Source organism: Diabrotica undecimpunctata, chromosome 1, assembly GCF_040954645.1.
Source record: "Diabrotica undecimpunctata isolate CICGRU chromosome 1, icDiaUnde3, whole genome shotgun sequence".
Lineage (NCBI taxonomy): Eukaryota > Metazoa > Arthropoda > Insecta > Coleoptera > Chrysomelidae > Diabrotica > Diabrotica undecimpunctata.
In genome coordinates, this window is record NC_092803.1 from 45,238,089 (window position 1) to 45,264,271 (window position 26,183).

General features: G+C 33.6%; 1 protein-coding gene across 1 annotated transcript; it reads right to left on the minus strand.

Moving 5' to 3' along the window:
* Positions 1-2,292: 2,292 nt before the first annotated feature.
* On the minus strand, positions 2,293-25,916 carry EloA (transcription elongation factor elongin A). Its single transcript, XM_072541910.1, has 8 exons — positions 25,545-25,916; positions 25,192-25,384; positions 23,150-24,507; positions 18,195-18,367; positions 17,766-17,854; positions 12,245-12,594; positions 9,637-9,772; positions 2,293-8,189 (listed from the first exon to the last, which is right to left on the minus strand). The coding sequence occupies exons 1-8, from the start codon at positions 25,632-25,634 to the stop codon at positions 8,098-8,100; spliced, it is 2,481 nt and encodes an 826-aa protein (XP_072398011.1). The 5' UTR covers positions 25,635-25,916; the 3' UTR covers positions 2,293-8,097.
* Positions 25,917-26,183: the final 267 nt, after the last annotated feature.

Genomic DNA, 26,183 nt, shown 5'->3' on the forward strand with positions numbered 1-26,183 from the left:
CTGTCTTACGCCTTTCCTCTACATCTTCTGTGTATAGGCTGTTGGCGATCCTTAGTTCCGCTTTTTGATTCCAATTATTCGGACTTAATCCAAACTGGCAACAGCGCTCCTACGTCTTACCCCTCGCTGCAACATTGCGCTGTCCAAAATTTGACTCTGCGAAAGATTGCACACACAAATATCTTTCTTAAGTTGCAACTGCCGCACGAAGCAGCTATACCGGTGAATCATCCGATCACGGATTAACTATTGTAAGTTATAATATTTTTTATACAAAAGCAGAGAGCAAATAAATGGTAATTGTATTATCTATCGAACTATTTAAAAGTATACTGATTATAATTTCAATACATTTCTACTAAGTAAGAGTAGCTTATTTAAATTAACACAACAAAAAGAACCACCGCACCGCTTAATGGAAATACACCAAAAGTCGAAGGAATAATCTAAAGTAATTATACCTAATTACTTGTACCCAGCCGAAATATTTATTCAGCTGCATTTGGACGGTGTTAGAGAAACCCTGCCCGTTTCCACCAAGATGTTGTTAAATCATTCTCATATTTTTATCGAGACCAATTTCGTTTTATGTCTGTATAGATGAGATAATAAATCAGTAAAAAGCTCAAAACCTACGAAATTTTTGCAGTAGGATGGATCTCATTGAAACTTTTTCAATTCGATTGGTATCAGTGTCATGAAATTTTGTGAACAAAAATGATGATGTGGAAATAAAAATTGCATTATTGAATAAGAAAAATGTATTTTCCAAAGTGCATTTCGAAAGGATGAAAAATGACAAATTTGTAATTCGAAAATAATTCACGGAATTGGGTTCAATATTGCTACTCACGGATTTTTTGGTCACTGAACACGAATATCATTGCGGCGATGGTTTCCGAGGTACCTGATGCGCCTGGGCCCCCTCTCTTGGAGTTTTGTGGAAATTCGATACAAAATCAGTGCAAATTCGTTATTCGGAAGTTTTTGGGATCGCTGATCACGGATATCATAACGGTGATGGTATCCGATGACCCTGGTGTCCTGAAAGGGCCTCGTCTACTGGAGTTTTGTGGAAATTTAATATAAAATCAATGCAAACTCATTACTTGGTGGGTTTTTGGAATCGCTGAACAAGAATATCATGTCGGCGATGAACGGATACATACACTTCATCAGACCAGTCCTCTCCTGAGCACAATGTTCCTCGGACACCATCGCCGACATGATATTAGTGTTCAGCGAACCCAAAATCCCCGAGTAACGAGTTTGCACTGATTTTGTATCGAATTTACACAAAACTCCAGAAGCCGAGCTGCCCTGTGCCTCACTGGCCATGAACACTATCGCCGACATAATATTAGTGTCCAGCGGCTCCAAAAACCACCGTGTATCGAGTTTGCACTGATTTTGTATCGAAAATACACAAAACTCTAGAAGCTAATGCCGTCCTGGGCACCAGGTGCCCCGCACATCATCACCGACATGATATTAGTGTATCGAGTTTGCTTTGCACTGATTTTGTATCGAAATTACACAAAACTCCAGGAGCGGAGCCGTCCTGTGCTCCAGGTGGCATGAATACTATCGCTGACATGATATTAGTGTCCAGCGGCTCCAAAAACCACCGTGTATCGAGTTTGCACTGATTTTGTATCGAAAATACACAAAACTCTAGAAGCTAATGCCGTCCTGGGCACCAGGTGCCCCGCACATCATCGCCGACATGATATTAGTGTATCGAGTTTGCACTGATTTTGTATCGAAATTACACAAAACTCCAGGAGCGGAGCCGTCCTGTGCTCCAGGTGGCATGAATACTATCGCTGACATGATATTAGTGTCCAGCGACTCCAAAAACCAACGAGTATCTAGTTTGCACTGATTTTGCATCAAATTTCCACAAAACTCTGAAAGCTGATGCAATCCTGGGTATCCGGTGCCTCGCACACTATCGCCAACATGGTATTAGTGTTCCGCGATCCCAAAAATCTCCGAGTAATGAGTTTGCACAGATTACACAAGTCATACGCATCGAATGCAAAAAGTTTCATCGAGATCCATGCTACTACAAAAATTTGGTAGGATTATTGCTTTATTGCCTTGTCTAGTATCAATAGTTCATGTTTAAAGTTGTCAAAGGCATTTTGGTAATCTTCTGTTCTTTCTTTGTATTTTTTATAATTGAGATTATAACATTTGTTATAATTAATACTGATTTGTTTGAATTAAGTTTATTTACTTCTTTTGCAACGGGTTTTCAGGTATTATTAAATGTTAAAAAAACACAGATTAAAAATAAATACTAATTATATTTAAGTTTCCTAATTTACATATATGGTATCAAGTTTTCTGTTATCTTTGCATTTCAAAATCACATTTAAAATAACAAATAAACTAATAAAATTTCCCAACAAGATTAAAAAAAATATACCGAGGCTGATAATATTATTCATAAATTAATAATAATTAATAATTCACAATAGGCGAATGCCAATTCAAAGCCGCAGATTCGCTTTTGATTTTATATTGCTATTTAAGTATTTTAAATATTCCTCTATCTGGTTAGCAGGTAGCTCAAACATTGAAGGTTGTAAACAACTCGATTTTAAATGAATTTGCCAGTTTACTGAGCCTCCAAGCCGAAAAATATTTATTGATTAAATTTCGCAAAGCTAAATTCTCAAAATCTCTCGGGCGATGATGATTGTAGACTTGCGTTTTGCATGAGATATTTATTTCGGTTCTACATGGGTATATCTAATCTTTAAAAACCCTCTAAAACAACGATATAAACGAGAAAATCCACGAAAACATTATAAAAAGTATAAAAGTTATAATCTAAGAAATCAAAAATGACATAATAATACCCGAAAACAGATAAATACCTAAAAATACTTAAAGGAAAAGTCTTTTACTACAAACAGGAGAAGCTAAATTTTTCTCTTATCGTGAGGGTGAGGCTCCCATAGGACCCAATGAAGTATACATACTTTTGAAAGATTATTTTGAGAATGAGTGCTCTGAGTATGTAAAAGATGTTCATATATTATTAAATGGTTGTGTAGGTCAAAATAAGAATCACACGGCAATTCGTTTTCTTTAAGCCCTCGCATCCTCACAGAAAAATTGTCCACCACTTTCCAATAAAAGGGCACTCATTATTTTTACGCGACAGAGATTATGGTGGAGCAAAAAGCTTATTCGTAAGTATTACCAAATTTTCCTTCCTGAAGAATATTACGACCTAATAAAAAAATTTATTTTAAAAAAGTCTCTTTGCGATGCAGAGGGCAGAAATGAGAACATTTTAGACTTTAAGAGTTGATAGCCCAATTACTACAAGAAAACCATATTGTCCTTCGACTCATATGGAAAAAAGCAAAAATCAAAAAACGACTTTTCAAATTTCTCAGTATAATGAGTTCGAATACGATTGCAACAAATCTAACAATAAAACACTGAAAACTTTTGTTTCAGCTGTCTCGGCAGAGTGCCCTTCTCAAGTGATCTATTTTTGGTACACTTTTGTAAACACATACTGTGTAAAAGTGAAAACGCATACCAAAAATAAATCACTTGAGAAAGGCACCCTGCCGAAACAGCTGTAGTGATAACAAAGTATAATAAATTTTGTGGAAGTAATGAAAACAAAAGTTTTCAGTGTTTTATTGTTAGATAAAATGAATTTCTATCAAGTAACGGTCAAATCCATCATTTCAACAAACCTGGGGTAACATACGTCCGTTTATTGATGGGCTTAGATAGAGGGGGGATTAGGGATTAGGGATGGGATTAGAGAAGGGGATAGAGTTTGTTTTAAGTTCTAATCTACCAACAAGGCCTGCTCAGACAAGAAAAATCTCTATTAATTACAAAAAAATTAATAATGTGAAAAAACTTGTGCGGAAACCAGACGACAAAATATTTTTTTATAACGAGTTGATGTTATGGCCTACTACCACTGCCGATAAGCCACCAGAAGAGGATTACTAATCTACTAACTACAAATCTTTGAACTTCTAAACATGTTTTCTCAAGTAATATATTATTCCATTAATAACTCTGGAGCTTTATTAATCATATTAATTATTTATAAAATCACAGGTATTTGAAAAAAGACATAACTCCAAAACCATTTTTTTTCTCACAGCACACCTGATTTTTTTATGTTCTGGTTATCAAAATTTGCACACGTATCACAATTAGAGACTGCTCAAACAATAATTAATTGATATTCCAACTAATACCCGAATAATACGTTACTCTCTCGAATTACTCTCATGTAAAATTTACTTTTTTTGAGTTGTGGTCTTTCGCAATAACCGATTCAATTAAGATAACATATACAGCTTGAAATAATTTATTCGAATACATAGTAAATTTATCATTTTTGAATGACCATTTCACTTAATTGAAAGTAAAACGAACTAAACATAGTTTATTGACCATTACCTCGGTATATTTTAATTAACAACAAATACTTTTAAAAAATTACATGCCAGCAGGCAAACAATATGAACAAACTTGAAAATAATGGTGAACCACTGAACGATGTGGTTGAGAATTGAGTTTAATAAGTTACTAAAGGCAAACATGTGTAAAATATCATACACACTGTAAATTTTCAAATTTAGAATCGATACGTAAATAATTTAAAAACGATAAAATGCAAATATTGCGAATTTCATACGTCAAAACAAACCATTTTGAATAATTTAATGTCTCAAAGTTTATTTTCCGTGATTAGAGTTGTAAACTATAATTTTAGACACTATTACTGGTTTTCAATGCTTCTAACATACTTTTCCTACAACCCTCTAGGTGAAGATTAAACCATATTTCGAATATTCCGAAAATAATTATATTTTTATAAACATTCTAGATCTTATTTCTGCTTTTCGATCTTGTAGCACCATTTTCTTATAGTGATGTGTGGATCAGAAAATCAAATGATGTTGCCAAAAATATTACAGCTATTCTCGAACGGACTTTACAAAGAAGTTGTGATTTGCTATAGGTCAGAAAATTAAACAACAACCACTGGATTATTCCAGCAATCAATCGAGATTATTTGCTACAGAACTATATCAACGATTTACTTCAAAAATATGATGAGAAACAATACAAAAACATCGGAACACTACGCTAGAGTATAGCATAACCGCCAAAACAGTTAAAAATTTTTAAAAATGCTACCATTGGAAGTCTTGAGGCGAGAAATTTCATAATAAACGAATGTATAATAGACTTGCCAACAATTCCTCATTTCCCTTAACTTGTCAATATAATTAAATTACCCTAACCCATAGACACATAATACAAATAGACTGAACGCTGCAATATAGAACCGGTCCCACAGGGCGTCAGAGGAAACCGACTCAAAGCAGCACCTGCAGACCTTCCTATTCCTATCCTCATTTAGGTCACGTAGTCGATAAACCCGATCCATTACACAGAGAGGCAGGGACTGATTTGCGTCAGTTTTCTCTGTCGCACTGGGGAACGGGACTGTGTTGCAGCGCTCATTCGATTTGTATTATATGTCTATGCTCAAAACACCCAAAATAACCTTCGAGACACGTGTTACAATCATAAAATTTCAACAACTTCAGTGCTTTTTTTTAAATTTGCAAAATACTATAGACCATGCTTTATGATTTCTACAAATATGTACAAAATGAATAAGTCACAACACGCTACTCCAAACACCGTTGTCTAAAAATTACGTTACGAATATACACTGATCAGTGAAAAAACTTAACACTTATTAACTGCCTAGAAATTTACAACATTAATTCGTTGAAATTCGTAGTATGTGATAAGCTTTATTTTCTTTTCTATCATCTGTCATTTAGTACATTCAAAAGTTATTATATTATTGTGACATCACGCTGTGAATTTTTTAAACTTTTTCTAATGTTGGCTATTAGAACAAATCTCAGAAATAGGTCTGTCCTTAAAGAAACTGTTTTACCACAAATATACTCTGGGTATATTTTTCTGTAAATATTTAACAAAACAGAAAGACTCTACTAAAGGAAATAGCATTACTTAGAAGGGAATTATTTATTAATGTCAAGAACAACAAGATCAATGGAGTCAATGAGAGAATTTTTGTAGTTTTCGTGAACATTTTAAGTATCAGCTATGTTCGCATCTAGTAAAGTAAAAGTGACATCAAGAAAAGTTAAATGACGAACAAAATTTGTTCGTATTTAATACGATTTTTAGAAAAATGTTAAATTTGGTTCAATAAGATCTTTTGGAGATCAAAATTATTCTTCATCTAATGACACTCACGTTTTGGAATTATTATGATAATTAAATATTGCTACAAAAATTCTCTGCAAATATTTACTTATAGGAAATGTCCAAGCTGATAATATTGAATATCGGCTTGGCAATTATATTCAGTTATAGGTGGAAATTTTTACAATAAGTTTTATATAAGGCAAATTTATGAGTCATAAAAAATAATAAGGGAATTTATATTCTTCACGGTATGGTCAAATTGAACTAAATATTTCTCAAATAGAGCAGTTGCCAATTTATAAAGAAAATTATGATAAAATAGATATTAAACAATTTATAAACGTTGTAGGTAATGATTTAATGAGAGTACCTCAGGAAATATTATTTTCTGCTATAACTTAGTGTCTAGTCAGCAATAAAGTTTCAAATAAACATTTCATGCTTATTAGATTGTATAAAGACTATAAACGAATCAGAAGAACAAAGTTATTTTGATATTTTAAATAAGGGTAATTTAACTGTCCGATCAAAGTTTACTTTACAAATGACCAACATAGTTCATATGTTACAAATATTAATTTCTAAGAATTTGAAATATATTTGTAAAATATAAATATCAAACACTAATACAAATAATATTTGAATAAAAATGAATTACTATTGCACTAAAAATATGCCCTATATTTGACAGGCTGACAGAGTTGCCACAGTAATGTTCCAGTCTATATGTAGTTGACCGTGTTTGTTGATTTTGTACAAACCTAATTACATATGTTTTGACAGCATTTATTAAAAAAACTCTTCAAATAAGGAAGTTTTATTTACGAAGCTTTAAATCCTATAGCTATAAAGCTATGCACCCAAAAAATTATCATCATTTAGTAAAGGGAATTATTCAAAACATGCAACAGCCAACTGCTACTGCAGATTTAAATCCTAATGAAGATATACAAAAGAGTCATTTCAGATAAAGTACGCAGTTCTTTGCTAGAGTTTTGCAAGACTAAATAACTTAAAAATTTTCTACATGTATGATGGTCAGCTGAAAGTGCAGATTTGGATCATTATAATATATACAAAACGCCAATTATAGTGAGTTGCGTGAAATTACGTATTTTCGCCTCGAGTTACCAGACTACAATCGGCGAAACAATCGGTAGCTCGACATTAATTCAGTGACTTCATGTGAATTCGCATTCATTTAGTGAATTGTTAATATTTCCTTCAGAGTGTCGTCAGACGTCGTAATTGACGTGATTGTTATGCTTGGCATGGTCGTTATTTCTGTGAATTGAGCACAACCGAGTGAAAGCTAATGACAGTTCGATTTTGGATACGACATGATACCCACATTTAATTAGCTTTCACACAGCATGCGGAGATCTACCGGACGTGATCATATATTCCCTAAACTCTTGTGGGACCAGGAACAAACTAATAAAAACCGCGATGAAGCTCAACGAGAATCGAACAGATTCGGTTAAGCGAGCATAAACGACGAAGCGGGGGGGCGGGGGGAGGTTATGAACAGTATCAGACAGTGTCACAAATATAGATGTATCTAATAAGCTCAATCTGCTACTCAGTAGAGACTGTTTGGATGACTAAACGACAGATACATTTTAAAACTTTATATAGATTAGATTAAATTAAGATCTTATGTTCCATAGTTTTGGTGTTACAAACATTGTACATAAAATAGTTATTTTATGTAGAGCATATTGTATGAAAAAATAATTATCCACAAATATAATAGTTTGTTTTTGACCAGTGTATATTCGTTATGGCTAAAAAGAAAGGCATAATTAAGTTTTCTCTAAATAAATGACTGTTTGAAAGATATCATCGTTTGAACCTGTTCTTTAGGTATGATATAGTTTTTGCCATGAGTGGAGCTTTCTTGGGTTTCATTGCTGCTGCACTGACACTGCCACCTAAAACAAAATAAAGAAACTGTATTCAAACTTAAAGATAAATGGTTAATATTACAGCTATTGACAACAAGGAAACTAATATACAAAACTGGTGGTTTTTGATGAAACGCAATTTGGCCAAGAATCACATTTTCCTTTGGAGTATTTCCAGAAACATTTTCTAAATTTGTAACATTTCTATTTACCCTCGTATGTGTTAAAACACCGAAAAATATTCTCAATCCTTTTGCGTCGCTGAGATTGATAATATAAACATTTCTGGTCTGTATATAACACAGATGGGTATTTCTTTTGAATTGATTCTGCCTAATATTGCGCGTCAAGTAAATATCCACTTAGGTTGGTGGAAAAGTGATGCGGGAAGATAATGATGTCACTCTACGATGGAACGCCAAAGCGTTTAGGTCATTGTTTAGTCCAAATTTTTCTTTTTTAAATTCGTAATGGTTTTTCGTTATTCGTTTTTTGTTATCGGGAATTCAGTAATGTAAAGTGAAGTTTAGTGAGCAATCAGGAGAGGAGACTTGGACTTGAAAGAGATAGTTTTCGGCGTGTAGTCTTCAAAGCCAACAATTTTTTTTAAGTTGAGAGGTGAATTTGAACTCAAAATGCTATTTGGCAGTTTTTGTTGAGTTAATCACCGATTGTTTATGCTGTACCTTTATGAGGGATTTGTAAGACGGCGTTTACAACGCTTTGAGAGGTTCACATGGTTTTAAGAAAGAATTGAGTAGTCGAGTTTTGAAGATTGCAGTTTGTTGTCATCCAAGATAATCCGAAGCCCGAATCAGTGTCCAACTTCCCAAGATTTGTCCATTTTTATGTTCTATGGTCACTCCAGACTATTTGCAGTTTGTGTGAGGACACAGTTTTGTGTTGTTTGCAGTGTTTTTGATTCAATTCCAATCCCAAAAACTTTCTTAAAGGAAATACACCAGCCAGTGATACCAGGATAGAAAAGCCTTTCTTTCCATCCAGCAAGAGGATTCTTTTAAACGGCGTCCATTTCAAACAGTTTAGGAACCTTCTTGTGTGTGTTGCCCAGGAAATCTATGTAAGTATTTTTTTGATTTCTCTCTTTGTAGTTACACCTTCCAGTCCCTCCTGTATGCACTTACTTACGACCCAGCTCTCCAACCAAAACAAGAGTGGCCGTTGGCAAACGTTTCGGTTTGTTTGCTTACCCTATCTCCAGCTATAAGTGATACCCAATGTGGTAGGCAAATTATATCGTTACAAATGTTACTAAAAATTCGTTCCCTCAATTGTCATTAGTTCTGCGATTTACGTTTTCATAAACCTTTCGATATACCAATGACCAAAATTGTTCTATTGGATGGCTTATCTTTCCTGATAAATAATTGATGTTATATAGAATGTGAAAGTTTATATTCATTGTTTGATGATTACTCTATAGGACTATAGGATACATATAATCGAAACTTACTTGAACCGGATCGGTCTGAGGCTCTTTTTCCGGGATCTGGAACTGCTATCTTCTCAGCTTCACCGGATTTAGCTAATGCTGTGACTTTTTGGCTAGGTAAAACCTTTCTATCTGTATTAACTGTGCCATTTTTAGCCTAAAATAACAAAATATCATTCATATAAATATATATATATATATATATATATATATATATATATATATATATATATATATATCATGTAAAAAAACTGCTATGGATAGTTAAAAAGCGATTATAGCATATAAAGGAGTTAATCGTTTAACTTGGCATATTATGTACAGCGGCAAATATAAATCCAGGGTGTGACCGATAATGTTACTATAGAATGTTGCCATTCTTATCTACAATAAATATACAAAAAACCGAGTACTAAGTTGCAGGGAATACCAGAATGTCTACATATTGAAATGATAACTATAAGATCAACTGAAATCTTCAAATACTTGGGAGTCAAAATATTTATTTATTTCCAAGCAGGAAATAACGAAGAAATATATTTCAGAATTGTCTAAACAAGATCGCCTTCTAGGCAGGGGCATAGACTATTGTGGAGTAATAAAATAAAAGAAAATAAAAGAAGAATTTATAACACAATAATAGAAAGTATTGGCTGTCCAGCGCTGAACTCTAGGAAATAAATCAAAGGAACAAATGGAGACAATGTTACCGGCTTACTAGACTTGATAGGATAAGGACCGACGATATTCGAAAAGAAATGGAAATTGATCTAGATATACTAGACACTATTGAAGCCAAAAGACTAAACTGGTATGGACATCTGCAGAGAATGCCTGAAAACAGATGTCCAAAAAAAGATGGACTCCTCCCACTAGAACCCAAACAAGGTAGACCAAGATTTGCAAACTGAAGATTGTTCCGACATAAAACGCTGAAAATTAGGATGCGAGAAACGGCGCAAGCTGTAGAAAACTCTCCAATGTAAAAAAGTTCCCATCTAAGGTACCTATTTAAATTGTGAAGCCGCACTAGAAAAAATTTTCAAAAGTATTAATATAAAATGCAAAATAGATCTTTCGCTTTAAATTGAAATTAACGGGAGAGGCGAGTCATCCGATGGATTAGCAGTAAGATATAGGGTCTCGTGATGCTCATTCACCAAAATGTGTTAAAATGCAACAAATCCAGAACATAAACATGATAATACTTGCTAAAAGTAATCATACCTATTCCTTAAAAACTATGAGTTATTTTACTCAAACGACTGTAGTCACTACACAATAGCAACTGCTAAGTACTTGGCCTCATTGCCCGATGGCGCCGCCATTGTAAGAGAAATTTACTTCCATGTAGTATGTTCTCGTAGATAGATCATGATAGAAAGATATTGGAACCCATTTGCGACAATAGTATGTAGAGAATAAGGTTCAACCACGAGATATACCAATATTACACAAACCCCTCTATAGCAAATTATGCAAAATTACAAAGATTGCGCTGGACAGGTTACCTTATAAGAATGGATAATAACAGTAGTGGAACTATGGCGGGACGTAGACGAAGTAAGGTCCGATACTAAAGAGATATTGAGGGTGGATACCTGAACGAAAGCAGCCAAGGAAAGGGATGCTTGGAGGATGATTCTGAGGGAGGCCAGGGCCCGACTTGGACTGTAGCGCCATAAGGTAGAGAGAATACATTCTCGTAGACGGCTAAGTCAAAATTTCAGCCATATCTGACACGTTGTTTTGTTTTGACCGCGTGTGGAAGCGTTTCCGCGGATTTTAGAAAAATTAAGAAAGAGCCCCGAATGGTGCCCCGAAAACGGCTACCACGGAGAATCACGTGACAACAATTCACGATCCCTTATTGGTAGACCGCTGATTGAAGGCACGCTGGAAACCTGAGATAGTCGGCATCTCATATTTTTCATAAAATTTTAAGCGTAATCCGAAGGTACACACCAGATACTAGGGAACAGTCGAAACGGTGGAAAGGTGATACCCACCGTTTTTCATCAGTCAGAAAATGTGATCCACACCGACTATATGGGGAAGGCCAAAACGGGTACAGGAACTATGTCGAATTATTCAAAAAAAGGCAGAAAAAAACGGCCACATTTAGCAAAGAAAAGTGCTCGTCCACTATAACAACGCACCGGCTCACACCGCCGCCGTCGCCACGTCCAAACTGGTCGAATTGGGCTACAAAATGCACTGCATTCTCCAAATTTGGCCCCGTGCGATTTCTTTCTGTTTCCAAAACAGAAATTTGAGTCGAATGAGGAGACCATCGCTGCCACGGAAGCCTACTTAGCAGATCTAGAGAAAAGATATTTTTCAGACGGGTTAAATAAGTTTGAGCATCACTGGTTCAAGTGTATAGAGCGAAAAGGAGACTATGTTGAGAAATAAATCTTTACCAAAATTTTCGTTTTTCTTTTGTAGGCTAAGCACATATGGGACCACCCAGGTATGTAAATGTTGACACATTAGTCTGTAATAGTAGCATATATTTCTTCAATATCTTCAGAAGAAATAGTTCGACTCTTTAAATTGTAATATTGTTTATGGAAACGTTTGTTAAGACGTTACAGATTTTAATAGAACATAGATTATAATCACTAACCTGCTTCCGAGCCACATTCCTGGGAGGCTTGACATATTCTGTTTCCACATAAGCCAACTTAGTCGTCCTGACTGGTATAGACTTGTCCTGCGACTGTTTAATAGTCGCCGTCACAGCATTTAGTTTCGCTTCCCTTTCGTCCAAACATCGCATGTACATATCCCGCCACGATTCCATCTCCTCGCGCCTCTTGGTGCGGAAATCCTTTTGACAGTGCAACTTCCATAGCCCATCGGTGTCTTCTATCAAATATGGATTATGGTGCTCCAGGTTGAACAACTGGTCTGGCGTAGCGCGCTCCATTATGGGTTTGAGGATTATGTATGGGACTCCACCTGTATATTCTAAAGCTAAAAAAGAAAAAAAACATTTGTGTATTTAATCTAATAATAAAATTACTATTTTGTATCTTAAGAAATAGAATGTCAACAATTGCATTATAGTCTGTTCATTGGATAATTGCACATGTACGATACGATTCGCCAGAGCTAAAGAACTGTTGCCTTAGCACTATTTTTAAGCTTCTTAATAATAATATTCAACATAATAAGCTCGTTGGCGCTTGGAAAAATACCAATGGATCAAGCTGGCTTCAGACCAAATCGCAGCTGTGACGGTCGAGTACAGGCCCTAACTACATACACCTGTATAAATTCTTCAAATTAAATTAAATAAATGAACTGAATTAACTGAATTAAATAAATTAAATAATGATCCTACTCAAGGTTCTATATTAGTTTTGGTTCTTTTAGACCTATACTTGTGAATATTCCTCTCAGCATCTAGGAAATTCAGATATGAGGATGACCTAGCTTCCCAAAACACCAGCCTGTCAGCCCTCTAGTATGTCCTTCCAAATGATCTGTTATTGCTTATTGAAGAGTACATTAACAAATGGAGACTAACCCCAAGTACCACAAAAACCTAAACCTATCTAAAGAATCAGATGCATCTAGAAGTTACTTTAATCCTAATCCGTTCAAACGTTTGCTCTTACGTATAACAAATACCTGACCAATTTGACACAAAAGTTGCATTCCCGGAATAAATATCCTGCAGAAACTTGCTACATCGACCTGAAAAGCAGACTACATCACGTTCCGAACTTCGACCGTGAATCCTCTCTTTTCTGTAGCCGAGTACTGTATGATATATTTTATCATGGTTCAACGATCTCCATGCACAACGGGGCTGGCCAGAGAACGATGAAGATACAATCTGCTCATTTTTTGTTTTTCTTTCTGGTGGAGTACAACGGCTCGCCTGATCGTGAGATATGAGACTTGTTCCAAATCTCTTCAAGACCTATTCAAGATCTGTACAAGACCTGTTCGAGGCCTGTTTAAGACCTGTTCCATACCTGATCAGAAGCTATTAGTCGCCATTAGAGCAGCCTCTTATCAGGTCTGTAAAGGTCTTGAACAGATCTTAAGCAGGTCTTAGGTGTGGAACAGGTCTTATACGTAATGACAAGAGCCGTTTTACTTCCATCAGAAAAAGAAAATATGCCGTTCTCTTGCAGCTCCTTTACTTCCATGTCTTCTATAAAAAAACACTGTTCTCAATCAGACGATGTCTATAATCTGTGGATGCGTGAAAAGTACTATTTTACTTCCAAGGCTCTCCGTTTTAAGCCCCATAGAACCAAATATCAGACAAAACGATACCTTTAGGGATTTTGCCAAACCATAAAGATGTAATAGATTTGCAAATATTTAAGTCTAGAAATGCGCCAAACTTCTTCCAGGTACAAGCTATAGGGTTCTGAAACCTGGTTAGCTGATTGGCGGAACTTGGCGAACCCGAGCAACAAGCTATACTGGGCGTAAAATTACCTGCTCTTGACTTAGACCTACACCTCTAAATATGGTCCGCTATAGATTCCAGACCAGCCACGAAAGGTGCGGAGCCAATCTTTACTTATAGGAAATGAGTCAGGGCCCTAATTACGACTGTGGAGAAAACAATATACATGAATCACATAATAAACGAGTAGTCAACCCGAGTGTCCCAAGGTATTGCTTACGATTTCGTAACAGCTTCTCATTAAACAGTTATCTGGATTCAGACCACCGACATAACAAAATATAAACATTAAATGAGAAGTAGAAAATTAAAAGAATAATCTACTAAAAGATTCGATTCGTAACGATTGTCAAAATTTTATAAAAGTCATAGATGTCATCCGATTAATAACAACATTTTTTTTTATTTATTTACCCTGCAACCAAAAGGGTTATTAGCGACCTAAAAAATATAATACAGGTAAAGTTAGAAAAAATTACAATAATTGATACAGTCCTGAGTCTTAAGATAACTTATTGTGTTTTTTAATGTTCATGTTTTTTCCTAAGGCTTCCTTTATATTATTTGGGATAGTCTGCTTCCCTCTTGCTGCTTCATATGTTTTGCACCGAGTTAGTATATGCTCCACGGAGTGTTACTTGACAATTCTCACACACTGACGGCACAGTCCGCTCAAAGAGGCGTTTATGTGTCAAATCACTGTGTCCCAGCCTCAAACGTGTCCTGGCTAAAGATTGCTAAGCCGGCTAGTTCATCTGCTTTTTCATTTTCTTGTATACCTGAATGTGATGGAACAAACATGAAGTCAACAGCGATCTTATTATTCTTTAGTGGAATTATTTACCGATGAGTCGGAATCTTCTTCCGACAATGAAGTTTTCACTCAGAGAGTAAACCTATGTGTTTGCCAAGTTTTCGTATTAATTTGGTGCTTTTGGTATTCATTCTTTTGTCGATGTAATATGGATGTAATTCCGTTAGAAACTTTATAAGTGCATGAGAGTCTTCTGAGTAAAATTTTGTTACGCTGATTATATTGATCCTTGTATATTTTCGAATAGATTCACTACTTGATCGAAGCTTAACAATTGCTTTTCCCTTTCTACATATTCTCTAACTGGTTCTAGTAATGTTTGGAGATTTGGTATCTCATCTCTTAAGTTTTTGTCATCAGTTTTGGTTTTTTTCTTTAATTGAAGCTTAGGTTTTGCAAAGTTTTCTTCGGCGGACGGCGTGATTGCGTCTTTTTCCGGTTGCTTTGTTCGAAGTTATCTGGGGTTCGTGAGAATTCATATGTGTATTTTTATTTGGAGGTAAGTATTGACTTGTTTCGGGTGAGGTTGATTTATGTTTTTGGGTATTAGAGGATGACTCAGACGATGTACGTGTTGCGATTGTAGTGTTAACTGAAGAAGTGGTCAAATGTATATATGTATTTTGTAGTGAGCATTGTTGGGTTTGGTTTATTGATAAATTTCGGATTGCTACTATTTACTGAGTTGTGTAATGTGGTTTGAGAAGGCGTAGTTAGTGTGGAAGGAATGGCATTTGAGATTGTGGGAGTATTTTGTAGATTATCTTGTTGAGTATGATTTATTGATGAATTTTGTCTCATTTCTGCTTGCATTGCACTATCATTGTGAGGATGGTTAGAAGGTGAAATATTTGGACAATTAGCTGCCTGGTGTCCAGTTAATTTGCATTTGAAACTTATTTCGTTTTGGGCTATAAATATGCGGTATGATGTTTGTTCCAATTCGATGATAAAAGATTCAGGTAGTACAAAGTTGTCTGGAAAAGGTGAAATGAAAATTTAGGGAGAGGGTTTAAACCTAGTTTTATTAATTCGTCCATTATTAAGTTAGGATGTATGCCTGGACATGCATTGGACAGAATTAAGTGGACTGATGGAGTTATTAATCTTCTCGCTTATTATTAATTCTACCGTTTGATATACGGGATGCGAAAATTATATTTTTTGGTTCTATATGCTGACTCAATCCTTCAAGATAGTCATTAATTGTACAATTCTCTAGAGTGTTAAATAGAATAGCTAGATCTCTGTTTGGGATTAAGATACTACGTGGTTGACTAACTGCTTTTGAGTATGATGCATTTTGTGGTAGCTGACATCTTTTAAATTGATAAATTAAATTAATTGATTAAATATCTAAATCCAAATAGATGAAAAAAGTATATTTTATCTACTCACGATTCCAATATTCAGTATACAAATTACTTTCACTTAGTTTTTTACTTAATTACTTTTAAATTTACTTCAATAATTACTATCTAGCACGATAAATGAGTGCCTAAAACACGTCTTTTTCGCTTGCTGGTCAAACATCGACTCTCTAATAACAACATTGAATCATCTATTTAAATGTTTATAATAATTCTCGTTTTAAAATAATTTCATATAAATACAATTATTATTTTTAAACATACTATTTAGTTTATGTAATAATTAAATTTTCTATGAAATGATACTTATTTATATTTTATTATTAATATTTGGTCTGGATTTGACAGGGTTATCATAAGTAAACAACATATACTCCTATGATTTGTTAATACGTTAACAGGTTGCGTTAGTAGCAATCACAATATTTTATTGAATTTGTTTGAAATATAAAAAATAAATAAATGATATAATTAACTTTATTTAATTTTAAATACGTTATTTAAATTTTAAAAATACAGAAAACATAATATGGACCTTCACGATAGTCTACAGTACCGCTTACTGTTCCACTTTTTTCTTTTAATTTTTTACTTCTCATTTAATGTCTATATTTTGTTAGTTATTTTTTATGCAGTTTTTAATTTAAACCTGCTTAAAGTAAATATATAATGACTAAAAACGAATTGGTCGAGAATAGTGGACTGATGTTAAGAACCGCTATTCTATGGCGCTAACTGTGACGACGCCATCTTGTAGCGCTAGTTCTGTGACGTTCGTCTCAGCATTTTACTGTAGAGAAAAAAAGTAATAAAACGCCATTATAGAAGCTTCAAAAGATCTGAAAAATGTTAAGTGATCTAAAAAATACATTAACTGCAAAATACCTGAGAGGGTTATCACCATTAGAAGCCACAGATTATACTCTGTGGAAGGCTACGAGAAGATTGTTACGACCACAACAACATATACCACCTATCAAAACGAGTAACGGACGTTGGGTACGCACTGATGACGAAAGGGCAAATATATTTCTCTAACACTTGGAAACTACCTTTACTGCATTTTTGCATATTTGGACTGCACATACCAGATGTCTCTGCCTATTAAACCTTTTAGAAAAACAGAAACTATTGACGCAATACTTAATACTAATAAAAAGAAAGCTCCTAATTGTGAACTGAATACTGAATTTGTCTTGTGTCAGTTACCACACAATGCATTCTTGTTGTTAACACAAATCTACAACGCGGTATTAAGATTAGGATATTTTCCTTCACAATGGAAAGTGGTTAAAGTTATTTTAATTCGTAAAATAGGCAAACCATTAGAATCCGTAACATCATATAGATCCAGTAGTTTAATAACAATTCTTGCCAAAAGTCTTGAAAAATTAATAATAAAGAAATGGAGTTCTTTCCTAGAAGAAAACTGCTGACTACCTGACTACCGAAATAAAAAAAATTAATATAAATGAGTACATAGATCACATAAATATGATATATGTAATTAATTAAACATTGAATTACGTACCATCGATATTATCTTGGAGAATTCGAACACATAGTTGAAACAAACTTTCAACTTTGCCAATTGTTTTGTTTCCAGAGTATACCTTTGTCCTAAAAATTAAGAAAAATTAAACAATAAATCAAAACATATATTTCAAAACAATTGTAGATTGAAAATTCATTAAAATTTTTAAACTACAATCCTGTAGTCTCCATAAGTTTTAAAAATAAGGACAAGTGAGTATTTTTTATTATATTTGATCCTCTTTTCTTCCTCCCCATTCCTTTAGCTACATTTCCCCTCTTTTTAAGCGTGTAACTCTTTCCATTTATCTATGGCATTGTCTTTGTTTCCCATTCTCTTACAATATACTCTTATATGATTATCTTCTGTCTAACCTCCATATTTCATATTAATAATTATTCAGTAATCAAACAAAATAATACTCACCTCTGGTTCTTATTCATCATCACTCTACTTAACGCTTCATCATCAGATATAATACGCTTGGGTTGATTATCGAAAGATACACCTAAGGGTTTATAATTCGGGGAAATTTCAGGCAAAAGGCTAGACAAAGAGATATTCAATGGTTCTGGTTCTTTCAGTAAACTCGGCACAACCTAAAAAAATATATTATTTAATTACTGGATAAGGTTGAGGCACTTTGATAGCCGTAGCCCAAAATAAAGGAATCAAAGACACACTATCCGAAATTCTCGAAAAATACATTATGAAAACTTTTGAAAGAAATGGGTTTCAAAATGAAACCTTTGGTTGTGTGAAAAACACAACAAATACTATTTACAAATGATTAAACAAGTCAGAGAAGAATGTTATAGTACTATCTAGTAGCAGTTTTTTCCTTCTTAGTAATTTTCTTATTTATACTGTTACAGCCTGCAACATACATAGGGCGGTGTCTGGCGGAAACATATTTCTTTATTAAATACGCGTCTGTACTATACTTCTTTGTAAATTTATTTACTTTATCGCAAAAGGCCAAATTTTCGTTAAATGACTTTTTATATATATGTAATATATATTACATACATAATATATCTGAGGGGTCAATCCGACTCAACATTATCGGTACAAAACAAACAATTTGAATCCATCCTTTTACACACCTGCGTATATAGATTAGATCTTTTTTGTATATATTATTTAAATAATACCCGAAGTGTAAATCTTATTCGTCAGTAATCTAGGTCAAAATTCCTTTCATGGCCATGAAAAACAACTCGAACCAAATACCTGCATTTCTCATCGTTTTATTTTCAATAAAGGGGTTTAATAGCCGGTTGTAAAATATTTTATTGCTTTTTAATTTACAAAGCTACGAGGTCATAAAAAAAGATAGAAAAATCTCTTCTCGTTTAAAATCTACCTAAAATGCTTCTGGTAGTCCGCAGTCAGTCAATTATCTCGTCCTTAGTAGGAACCATCTCGACGCTGTATGTCATATACATTATATATTACAGTTCTGTTAATAGAACCATATCCTGCCTAAGTGCACATCTCGCTCTCTCTACGTATTAAACGTACATACTCGAAATAGCAAAGTGGTCGTTTAAATATTTCTTCAACATCGAATTGTATCTTGCTTCGACGAAGATTAGTTAATCAAAGTCTTTCATAATCTACCACATAGAAGTTTTGTTCTCGTCTTATGTTGGAGGAAATGAAATTCACAGCATATACATTCTTCTAAAATATCATATCGATGGGATGAATTTGAAAACAGGCTGGTGTGTCTGACAAATTATTAAAAAATACGAGTAAATTTGATTTTGCGATGCGCTTTTATGTTTAATGAGTACTGCTGATCTAAATAGTTTTATAAAACTGCATGGAAACCCCCAAATTCTTATATTCATGGCATTCGTTATATTCTTCTATATTTTAATTCTCATTGTTGTTACAAACAATATGGATGACTTTAAGAAAGCTTAAAATAATTTAAATTCTTCCAAAATTCAGTGGCATTCTTATGAATGTAAACAGTTCACAGGTCACAATAATGGATGACTTAAAGAAACAAGCACTAAAATTCGGCCACTAAAGTATTAGAAAGAGAATTACTCAGACAGAAAAAGATCCTAAGATGGAAAAAACGATTGCCCCTCTGCAAACGTTTACTAATAAAAAGATAGATAGATACAAATTTACGAGATTAAAGCAATAGTAGGTTTAAGAGTTAAAATTAAGTCTACTAGAAAACGGAAGTTCGTACCACAATGTAAGAATTGGCAACTATTCGGCTACACACACACACAACTTCTGTAAGTAATAGGCAAGCAAGATGTGCAAAATGCCTAGGAAAACTTGAAACTAAATCATGTACAACAAGACCCTAGATGATTCAACTGATTGATCAAACACCAATCTAGTTATAGAGGATGTGAAGTGGCTAAGACTTTCCAAGATAGAATAGACAAAGTTAGCAGACAGAGACCAATGGCACAATAGAATAAGCAAGTAAATATGAATCCTATGTTAATCGAAGCGGGACAATACTCTCAATTAGTTAAATATGCACAGCAACACTTCTCAGACGAACAGCCTTCAACACAAAATACACAACTAATAACTCAATATAGCCCTTCAAATAAGAGTACCATTAATGAACTAGTACTAGTACTCATAGCTAAACTAGATTCCTTCGGCGACGATTGCAGAAGTTAGAAGAAATTAATACGCATAAAAATCAAACAAAACAAACGATGTGCCAAACTATATTAGAATCCCACTTGGAATGCCAATGGTATCCTACAAAAACAAGACAAAATTCGATCTTGGAAAGATCGAAAGTGTTCTTGGATTTACGAAAATAGATGTGTCCCTGATTTCTGAGACTCAATGAATGAGTCTTACATTAAATTTGGAAGTGGAAGTCAAAGAAGAAAAAAAAAGCAAGCAACTGTTATTTCTCTTTACACTAAAACAGAAAAAATTACAGTAGTACAGTCTGAACAAATTCACTTTTTATTTGCTATTTGGATACATATATTTAAACATTTTTAACCGAATTTTCTGAATTTTATTTTGGTAACGTCTCGCCAAGTAAAATACCTGCACGGTGTGTATATTCGTTTCCTGTCTCGCTTACGAGTTCCATAGTCTCCATTCTCGATTACGAGTTCCATAGTCTCCATTCTCTTTGTGCGTATCTCAAATACAAAGTGAATTTGGTCAGACAGTAGCAATATATTGCCCTCCAAAACACAATAAAAAAAGGAAACTACTGCAATATACTCAATAAACTGAACAATAAAGTCATCACACGAGGCAATTAAAACACTTAGATATTCATTCAGGCAACCAAACAAGCATCCAATCCATAGAAACCAGAGAAATGGTTGCTGATAAAAAAAAAATATTGTGGAAAAGGTGGCAGGCTAGAAAAGCACCTGAAGATAAAACCAGACTAAACAGTGTACTCAAAGGCTACATCTAGAAATGTAAAAACCCAAAAACGAATCTATAAATAGATACTTGATAAGAGTTATTACATGAAAAAGAAACTGAATATTCCATCTGGAAGGCGATGAGAGAGCTTAAAAAACAATATGCCCACTGCCCTTCTATTAGAACATCGGACAACAGATGCATGAGAGATAATCAACAAACAGCTGAGACTTTTGCTAATCATCTAGAAAAAATGTTCCAACTACAAGAAAATGAAATCTTAGATGAAGAGGTCCACATCCAAAATCCAAATCAAACTGGTAACTTCTGATGAAGTTGCAGAAGAAACATGTACAAAAAAAAGTTAGTCCTAAAAAAGCTCCAGTATGCCATTTCATAAATGTTGACATAGTTAAAAAAACTACCTAAATAATAACCTATAATTCAGTTGACACATATTGTAAATGCAGCAATCTGACTAAAATATGACTTAAAAACACAAACAAGCATAAAAACTTTACTTTTATTCCTTGACATTGCCCAGACATTTGGCAAAGTCTGACACACAGAACTTATTAAAAAGCTACAAAAAATACTCCAGATACAATATGTGGACATTATCCAATCTTACCTAAAAGGAATAATGTGTAGGGTTACGCAAGAAGAGGCATATTCTAAAGTAAGAGTTATTAAACTTAGTGTTCCTCAAGATAATGTATTGAGATCAGTTCTCAACTTGTTGTACACATGATATACCTCAACACTGAGATATTAAAATAGCTGATGATACAGCTATACTAGCAGTCAGCAAAAGTAATACAGAAAATAGATAAATACTTCAGCATTCTTGCAACAAGATCAACCAACAGATGGGAGATTGGAAATAAAACTCTAAAACCAAAATTAATGTAGATGTTATCAAAAAATTTCAAAACAAAGTCCTGAGATGCGTAGTGGATGCACCATAGTTTTATGGAAATTGTGATTTTCAGACACCTGAAGATGCTGAAAAGTCAAATATTCACAAAGAAGCACTAGGAGAGGCTCCACTTACATATCAGCAATGAAGTGCTACAGCTCTTTTACAATTAGTCAATCAACAGAAGGCTTGAGAGAAGGAAGGAGTTTGATCTAGTACAATAGTATTAGTTGTAGTGCAATAGTGTTTGTGAAAATGTCATATTGAAAAATATCACCCCAGCCTGTGAAACTCGTGTTTTAGAAATAACTCAGATGTGCCAATGGGGATTTTTTAAATAAGTATTTAGTTTGTAAAAAATATCAGATAAAAACTGTATGTTAGTCAATTATGACGAGCACTTAATAGTATTATAAATAAAAAAAATTGTTACCAATGAATTATGAATTATTGTAGTTTGCTTTAATTTTGGCAAAGGCCTAATCAATTGCTTAATTTCCCCCTCTCAAGAGGAAACATATAAAATAAAATAAATTTTTAAAATAAGACTAACACTATTCATTGTTACTTTATTTTGTAATTAGATAATAAAAATGCTCAAAATGTAAACCATCACTGGCTAAGACTATGAAAGTTTGATAGCTTTAATCTAATCATTTTTGACAGATCTAGTTCCAGTCAGGAGATAATATAAAAAACTGTGTACATACAATACTGTATTACCAACAAATCAGTAAAATATCAATTAATTTGCATTGACCGATTTATTATAAAATATTTAAAATGAAGTAATGCATTTATGTGATGTGGACAATAAAATTTTAGAGATTTAGAAGTTAAAGATAGTTTTATTGTCTGCTTTATTCAAGGCATTTTATTTGGGTGATGTGCATCTAATGCTAGAGCCATTTTTGGTGTTTCCACAATTCATAGTGTTCTAACCAAATATAAGTACAGGGACTTGTCAAAAATAAAAGTAGAATAAGCACACTAAATTTGATAAACATTTAGATAGAAAACTAGTTTAAAATGTATTATTTATCAAAATTATGTTTTATAAAAGGGACAAACTTACCACTTTTGATGAAGAACTGCTAGTGGTAGCTCCATCATCATATTTAGCCATAGCCTTGGGTTTACTAATAGGCTCATATTCATCACTATCTACATACTTGTCTACACTATTGCTCTCCCTCTTTTTTTCTACAATAGGTTTCTTTTTAGGACTAGATACATAAGGACCACACATCCCAAGAGCTTCAGCAAAGCTCGCTCCTGACTCTGAATCAATGCCATGGATGATTTTTTGTTGGGGGACTTTTTTAACAACTTCTTTGTCCTTCTTTGTCTTATTTTTCTTTTCAGTGCTATCATGTTTTGAAGATGAAGAGGATTCTTTGGATTTGCTATGTTCAGATTTCTTCTGTTCTGCAATAATTTCTTTGGGTTTCTTTTCCTCTTTTCTTTCCTTTTTAGATTCATATTTTTCTTTTTCTTTTTCCCTTTTATCTTTTTCTTTACTATTTTTCTTATCAGAACTAGAATGAGGTGATTCTTTATCCCTATGTTTAGATGAATGACTAGATTGTGAATGTTTATCAGACTTTTCTTCGTGTTTTTTACTTTTATCATATTTAGCATTCAAATGTGAATTTTCTCTTTCTTCAGGCTTTTTATGTTTTTCTGATTTGTTACTTGAATGATTATCTTCATGTTCCTTTTTTGATTTATGCTTCTTTTCTTCTTCAGAATCTTTCTTTGATTTATGCTTTGATTCAGACTTTTCAGAGCTGTCTTTGTGTTTTTCTGAACTACTTTTATTCTTTTCTGAATTCTCCCTATGTTTACTTGATGAGTGTTTATCTTTCTTATCGTTCCTTTCTTTTTCATCTTTTGAGGATTTGTGTTCATCTTTTGAGGATTTGTGCTTATGACTAATTTTAGGTGATGGATCCCTTCTGCTCTTTTTTGAACTATGCCTATCATCTGAACTAGATTCTGAGGAATGTTTTCTCTTTTTAGTATCCTTACTACTTTTCTTAGAACTATGCCTATCATCTGAATCAGAATCTGAAGAATCCCTCCTTTTCCTTGTTTCCTTATTTTTACTACTTTTTTTAGTGTTATGCCTATCTGAACTGGATTCGGAAGAATGTCTCCTTTTACTAGAACTATGTTTATCATATTTACTATTCTTTTCTTCTTCTGATTCTGATGACTCAGAAGAACTGTCCCTACTATCATTCTTTCTATATTTCTCATGAATTGACTTCTTTTCTGTATCACTCCTACTAGGAACTTCTCGTTTACTATCATACCCTTCACTTTCATTACCATCTGATGTACTGCTTACTGCCTCCTTAGATACATCTTTTCCGCAGTCTTTATTCTCATTTTCACTTGAATAATTTGAGTCTGCATCTTCCTCAGTCTCTGTCAGATATTAAAAAAAATGTACATTATTACAGTTATGAGATAATATAATAAAGTTATTATATTAATTAATATAACACTTATTTTCCAATTCTCTGTTTTTGCTATAGAAAATGTGGACACAGACAATTGTGGCCCAAGAATTTAAAATGATGGCAAAATAGTTATTTACCACCTTATTGGACTATTGGATATGGATAAGAATATTAGTAATATATATGAACTTAATGCAAAAAATCAGCAACGTAGTGAGTTATGTTTTAAGAAAATAAATCTACACTCTTTTTGTATGGTATGGTAACATCTTTTTTTACAGTAATAAATTTAGTAAGTGAATTAATAGAAATATGGTAAAATATATTAAGATAGGATATCTGAGGTGGGTATGGCATGTAATTCAGATAGAATAAAATGAACTAGGTAGAAAAATGCTCCTTGATAGACTCATTGGTCAGAGATGAAGAGAAAGACCCAGAACAAGGTTCCTTGATAACATGGATGAAGACATGAGAAATATGGGAATATGTGCTTGGCGGAGGAAGGCGATGGATAGGGACAACTAGTGATAAATTCTTGAGGAGGCTAGAGTGCATGTAGGGTTGTAAAACCAGAATGATGATTATGATGAATTAATAGAAAATAAACAGTCTAGGTTAGTAAATACACATTTTTAATATTACATACCCATTGAAGTTTCTTGAGCAGCTTTCTCTTCTTCCAGTACCATTTCCTTCCAAGATATCACCAAGTCTTTGGCAATTTCTCCAACCTCTCCCCCAAACTTTTTCAAAGCATTAACTGTCCTTCCTACCCCAGTGGTTTCTAAATGGGATGTTCGAATAGGAAGCTTGCTTAGCTTTCCTAATACATATTGTATCTGTAATGTTTATCAATAATTAGGGTTTACTGATAACAAGGCAATTTTAAAAACAAAACAAATACAAGTTCTAATTTCAATTAACAGTTCGGTATTTGTTTTCTTTATTTAATATTCTAAATAAAAACTTCATTTTATTAGAATTATGGGCAATACTTACTTTATCTTCACTTTTACTAGTTTTATATCTTTCCAGTCTCTCCTGGTATTGAAGAATAGCCTTAATAACATCATCATTAGAGGAAGTCATATTTATTGTGAAAATCACACCTGTTTTCCAATTTTTTGAAATTGCACTTAACCAGCTGGCAAAATTAAATCCAAATATTCACCCATTTGACTGTAGAAAATTTGGGGGCATCATTATCAAGGCTCAACCTTTTATTATTGAACAGTGGTACTAACTTTTTATATTAGTAAAAGTAATACTTGTGAATACAAATATATAAAGATGAAACTTAATGAAAATCAAAATCCTCTTTCCACACGACTTATTTTTGGTAGTTCTGTGTCTGTCTCCTGTCTGTCCTCTCTACCTCTCTTGTCATTAGCAGCTGGCATCCTTCATTAACCACATATTTATACAGGTAGTCCACAAAAACAAAATTCTAAAAATACTACACACGACAGATACCGAACTATAAATTATAATTCAACGATTTGCAGTAAAAGTTTTTAAAACTATCGAACGATAATAAAGAAATTTTAGTATTAATCAATGGTCAAAACAATAGTCGGGTAAATTCGTTATAACTATCTTCTCGTTGAAGATGTCAGAGAGGTTATATTTAACTTTGAC